This window comes from Ursus arctos, unplaced genomic scaffold (genome assembly GCF_023065955.2).
Source record: "Ursus arctos isolate Adak ecotype North America unplaced genomic scaffold, UrsArc2.0 scaffold_32, whole genome shotgun sequence".
Taxonomy (NCBI): Eukaryota; Metazoa; Chordata; class Mammalia; order Carnivora; family Ursidae; genus Ursus; species Ursus arctos.
Window position 1 is genome coordinate 14,079,678 of NW_026623008.1, and position 6,058 is coordinate 14,085,735.

The 6,058-nt window shown below is 57.8% G+C and overlaps 1 protein-coding gene across 1 annotated transcript; it reads right to left on the reverse strand.

Moving 5' to 3' along the window:
* Positions 1 to 2,062: 2,062 nt before the first annotated feature.
* Positions 2,063 to 5,642, reverse strand: LOC113268622 (group IIE secretory phospholipase A2). The gene is made up of 4 exons (XM_026517216.2): positions 5,545 to 5,642; positions 4,645 to 4,783; positions 4,365 to 4,471; positions 2,063 to 2,492 (listed from the first exon to the last, which is right to left on the reverse strand). Exons 1-4 carry the CDS (start codon positions 5,582 to 5,584, stop codon positions 2,350 to 2,352), a joined length of 429 nt encoding a protein of 142 aa, XP_026373001.1. The 5' UTR covers positions 5,585 to 5,642; the 3' UTR covers positions 2,063 to 2,349.
* Positions 5,643 to 6,058: the final 416 nt, after the last annotated feature.

Here is a 6,058-nt window from a genome sequence, read left to right on the forward strand (position 1 = left end):
CACTTAGAGTAGTGCCTGGTAAATGCCAAGACTTGATGAAGTGTCAGCTATTATTACGGCCGTCATTCATTCACAACACAAACGCTTCTTATGTGCTAGGCTTTGCTGTGTACCTTCACAAACGCTAACTGGTCTAAACCTTGCCACAACCAGCCTGCCAGGGGCACGTCCTTGTTCCATTTGGCCCCATGTTAGGGCTTTTTGGATTTTAATAGGCACACAAATCACCCAGGGCGGGGGAGAGGTCTGCCTCCGGGGGCCTGGGGTCAGGTCCGAGATTCTGCATCTCTAACAATCTCCCCAAGGATGCTGCCGCTGGTGTCCACGGGCTACACGGAACAGCTGGTCTAGAACAGTTGCTAACTGGCTGAGCAGAGAGGTCCTGGCCTGGAAACTGTGACCTCAAGTTCAGGGATTTTTCAGTCCTTTCCACAAGTCTGCAGCCAGCAATGAAGTGTGTGCACCCCAGACATGTACGCAGAATCCAGACCCATTGATTCACTCACCGAACTTTATTGATCACTGGGAAGACAGGCTGCGCCGGGTCTAATGTGTCAATTCCAGTGCTCACTCTGCGGGATGCTGCACACCTTTCGGGTGAGCAGGTGCCCGTCCCGTGCCTGCCTTATGTCCAGCGCGCCCAGAGCATGACCTCTCTCCGTCTCTCCAAGCCCGTTCCCTCTTCCCGTGCGGCTCACTTATGCAGTGGCGTCTATCACTCTAAGATGTTCGTAAGGGCTTCGCGGTTATTTCTCAGCGTATTTATGATCGACAATGCCAAGGCACCGATTTCACTAGCCCAGAAGCCGCTTTGCCCCCTGATGGAGGGAGATCCAGGTGTAAGGGGAGTTTAGGTGTCCTCCTCGTGACCTAAACCAAGTGGACACCAGAGGGCGCCTCAGGACCACTCTTCCCACACAGGCGCTCGCTGGCTTCCCCAGTCCCTGTGTTGCTAAGACCTGACTCTACCAGGGATCCGCATCCTTCACAGAGGCAAAGTGCGCTCACCTGCCCCCCACTTTGTTTTGGCCAACACAGAACTTCTTCACCTTCAGAGTTCATGATGGCCATCCTTTAGATTTCTTCCTGCTCTTTCCTGCCCTCAAAGTCCTGAAAGTTGCACACATGCATGAAAAGGACCAAGGACGTGAACATTTACTGCGTGTCTGCTGTGAGCTTTGTCCCCTCCAGGTAGCACCTTTCCCATGCTTGTCTCATGGAGCGGGCTCATCCCCATCCTGGCAGGTTTTATCCGCATACTGTAGATAGTGGAGAGAATTCTGTCCGTAGCGAGGATTAGAATCTGCTAAAGTACATTGTTTCCAGGATAGGCTGCGTCCCACGTGGGGGGACGCCTTCGGTGCGTTAAATTCTTCGTGACTCCAGAGTTAGAGGCTGGAGGCTGACATCTTTCCTCTTCCCCTCCCTGTATCAGGAGGCCGACCTGGCCTGGGCACCCTCGCCTTCTCTGGGCACTCTGGGCACTCTGGGCTGTCCGAGATGACAACAGAGGGTTGGGTTGACATGGCCGTACATGGCCATACGGAGTGTCACTGGTTGATACCAACTTGTGAAGACACGGAGGCACACCGGCTGGGAGTGAGGACACCCCCTGAGGTAGTACTTCCCCTCTCCAACCCCTGCACACCTCTCTGTCGGAGGAGGGATTTGGATAGACTGATTCTACAGCTTTGTTTCACACTTAGCCAGTCTGCTAATGGGGAGGGATTTGAGGCCTGATGACATGGTGGGGACAATATTTGTAGGTTGGTATTTTTCATGCTTCTCACATGACACCATATGGCCAGAGAGATTCCTTCTGGAGATTGCCATTATTGTTTTGCAGAAGATTGTAGAATGTTAGAAAAACAGAATCACAAAAACTTACTATAAGGGGAAATGGAAAGGACAGAATATTAGAATTGCACGCCCGGGCCACGATGTCAGATTGGTTCCTGCCGTATCCCCAGTGCTTAGCGCGTTGCTGGCACGTGGTAGAGACTCAAAAAAAAAAAAAAAAAAGTGAATGAATGCAACTGTAGACTAATGAAATCCTGTAATGATAGAATCTGAGAATCAGAGAATATTAGAATTAGGGGACAACATTATTCACTTGTTCAGAAGAGGGAACGGAGATCTCAGGACTGGGTTATAGAATCTTCTGGGTGCTAAAGGGTCCCTTGTCTCTTCCTAGGGGGACCAGCGATGGTCCAGGCCACAGTCTGGGAGGTCTCAGGGAGGGATGGGTGTGCAGGAAAGGAATTTTCTGGAAGGAGCGCCTTTGGTGTCAGTGCTGCCCAGGCCTGGGGCCACTGGAGGCCGGGTGCAGAGCGGAGGCGGGGCCCAGGCCTAGCAGGGCGGTGTGGGGCCACTGCACAGCTTGTTGGGGTAACGGACGAAGTTGCGGTTGTAGGTACCCAAGTTGTGGCGGAAGCAGAGGGCGGCCGTCCGGTCACACTCGCAGGTCTGACGCTGGCAGGCGGTTCTGCCGGCTGATGGGACAAGGTGAGTCAGGGACCCTGTGGCTTGGGCCCCCCGCTCTCTGGGGTCCACGTCTCTGCCCCATTCTGCTGGAAGCCCACTGCTGCATGGGTGTGTCGGGTGTGGGGGAGAGATGGGGAGTCTGAGGGGGGTGCCAGGACGCTGGAAGCTGGGGGAGGTCTGCCTTCGCTGTTCTTCCTTCCTCTCCCAAGCCCATGCACCCCACCTTGGCCCTCTGGCTGGCCCGGGGACAGACCATCTGGTTCTCTAAGGAACCTGCTCCAGCCCCGGGGAGGATTTTAGACTACCCCCTCCCCAGGTGAGGCAGGGCTGCTGGTGGAGTGCAGGCACCAAGCTGACCGGGGAGCAAGAAATGCCAGCGACTCAGTCCCGGTGGCCTGCGCGCCCCCGAGCAGCCTGGGCCCAGACTGGAGCCCGTCGGAACTGAAGCCTGGCGCCTGCTCGGGCCCTGGGCCTGTGTCCACCCGAGGGGACAGAGCCTGTTTTTCTGGCATTTATCTCAGGGACCCCCTCACACCCGGCCTGGGCTTGGAGCTGGCTTCGGCTCTGCAAGCCCCGGGGCCCCAGAACCTCCCCTTCTCTCTTCTGCCTCTGTCTGCCCTAAGTGGCTCTGGCTCCTCCCTGGCCCTGAGAGTACATCTCCCGGAGATGTCCTGGGCTCCTCATTTCCCCTCAAAGGTCAGCCTCCACTTCCCATCAGGGTTCTGCCTGCACCTGCTATTCCAGCAAAACTCAGGGGTTTATCAACCACATTGGTTCTTTTGGGTGGTTCTTGCTAGGAGCTGGAGGAAGCAGGGGAAATGAATGTGATGGGCTCCATTTTATAGATGAGGAAACAGGCTTTTGAGAGGTTCTGTCTCTTGCCCAAAGTCACCCAGTGGGGAGGAGGGGAAGCCCTGAGCCTCTGACCCTATTCTCCTGACACCTCTCCTCAATCATCCCCTCAGTGCCATCCGGACAGGTGACTTGTTCCTACCTTGCATAAACCTGCAGTGACAGGGAGCTCACTACCTGACAAAGCTGCCTTGCTGAGTAGATAGGTAGCTGCAGGAGCAAGAGACTGAGCTAAATCTGCCTCCAGTGGTTCTGGTCCTGGCTCTGCCCCCTTCCCCAGGACAGATCTTAGCATCTGAGCTGGCCTCTTTGACCCTCCTGGGTTCTTCTGCTGCCCCCTCACTCGGCCCCACCCTCCCTCCAGGCTGCTCTCAGCTTTGCGGTGGGGAGGCTTGGTGCTCTGATATCTGGGCCCCCTCCACTGGGACCGGTGGCGTGGAGCCCCCCACACTGTCACTTGGTCCAGGCCACTTCCCTGGGGCTGGGGACCAGAGGAAAACTAATTGGCTCAAGTGGGCATTGGATCTGGCAAAACTGAGCAAATAGGTCCCTCCTGACAGCTCACTGGGGGGAGTCAGCCTTTGGCCATGGGGTCTGCTGTCCCAAATTGTAGCCCCAGCTCTGTCTGGGACTGTGCCCTTGAGGTTCGTCCTGGGGACCTTGCTGCCCAGGCCAGGGAGGGGGTGTGTGGGTACAGCTCCTCTGGGCCTGGCTCAGCTCTGCCCCCTTTGCACCTCTTCCCAGAGGCTGGAGCTGGTGGGCCTCTGGTGGGGAGAAGCGCCTGGGGCCAGGGCGGGAGCACACAGGTCCCGGGATCTTTAGACTGGGTGCCCGGCGACCATCTGGGTGCATGGCCAGGCCTCTCTACAATTCCCTGGTGATGGAAGACCCACCTCGCCCATCTCCCCAACCCAGGCTCCGGTCCTGATGAGGAACCCGGGGCCGCCATCAGCAGGGGGTTCCCATCTGAAGCTGCCCCTCCACCCCCCCGACCCGGTGTCTGGGGCACTCCAGAGCTGTTCGCTTACCACAGAAGATGTTGTGCCTGCTGGCCGAGAAGAGATACCTTTCCAGTTTGGGTTCACAGCCCAGCTTCTCCAGACGCCCGTAGCAGCAGTCGTGAGCATGGCAACACCTGGAAGGGTCACGGGCAACCTGAAGGGGCCCGTGAGCCAGGCTGGGCTGGGCCAGGGGCTGCCGGGGGGCCCAGGGCTCAAAGGGGCTTAAAGGAGAGGTCAGCCTCCACTTGCTGGGTGTCCCAGCTCCTCCCCGCTCCCAAGAGGTCTCCCTACTGGGCCGTCCGCTCACCAGTCCGTCTGGTCCACGGGCCAGTGGGAACCACCAACGCCACAGTAGCAGCCATAGTCGTTGTACTGCAGGGCCGGCCTCCCCGTCATCCTCTCGATCATCACCCCAAACTGGACCAGGTTCCCACCAGCCAGGGCCACTGTGGGGACGGGGGCAGAGGCTGGCAGACTGGTCAGGGCTCTACTGTCTGCAGCCAGCTTCCCCCATGTCCCGTCCAGTCTGAGTCCAGACCCCTCCCCGACTGTCCAGTTAACCCCACCTCCCCAAGCACCTTGCTCCCAGCAACAATGACGCTAATCAGTAATAATATTCCCACGCCATCTGGCCCACCTCGATGCCTAGTGCTCACCCCATTGTGACAACGCTCCCAGTGCCCCTCCCGCTCTCCTCCCTCCTCTCCAGAATACCACCCACTCATCCTCCTGCTTGCCCTGCACTGCTCCCCCAAAGTCCTGGGTCATTGGGTCCTGATCATTTCCCCAGGCATCAGCTCCGTGCTCCAGAGCACTCTGTCCCCACCAAGTCCCATCAGATGGTACTGGATCGGCTTCATGACCACCCGGGGTTCCCCAAATGCCTCCAGCTCCTGCTAGTTCAGCAATGGGGGCCTGCCCACCCAGGCAGGATGGAGCCCAAAATGGAAGCTAATGGGGAGGGGGTGGGGCGTGGGTGGCAGGAGCCTCGTGTGTGCTCTCTTGGATCCCCACTAGCCTCTTTCCTGTGCCCTCCCAGGCCACCTGGGCTGCATTCCCCCCCATGCCCCTCCCTTCTTCCCTGGCCAGTGCTGCCTCAGGCACAACTGGCCTCGTGATGACCCCTCACACCTTCCCTAGAGACTCCGGGGAGCTCTCGGTTCCCAGCTGGGGAGGAAGAAGAGGAAAAGTCACATAGGCCACTTACCCAGGAGGCAAAGGAAGGTCAGAAGAGGGGGAGGCTTCATCCTGAGGGAAGGGGAGGTGATCAGGGGGCAGAGGATCTGGGCTGCAGGAGAAGGAAGTGAGCGGGGTGCCTCTGATCTCTGGGCACCTCCCCAATTAGTTAAATACTGGATCCTGTCCACTCCCCATCATTAACCCCCAAATGCCCAGTGATGCAACTATACTTCCAGGTCTTTGGTCAAGTCCCCAGGGGAGGGGCCAGCCTGGGGACCGTGGACTTGGTTCCCAGGTGGTTTTCGGGGAGCAGTGTGTGGCTCTCTCTTTTCCCTGCCTCTCCCTTCACCTACCCCTTTCCGAAAATCACGGTGCTAGCTCCCACTGGCTGGGCTGTGAGCCAGGGGCTGCACCAAGGGCTTTTCATTCTTGGCATCTTTTTCTCATCCCCATTTTACTGATGTAGCAACTGAGGCCTGGAGAAGTGGAGAAACTTATGTCCACGCAGCCATGTCTGCCCTGTTGCCATGCTGTTAGCTACT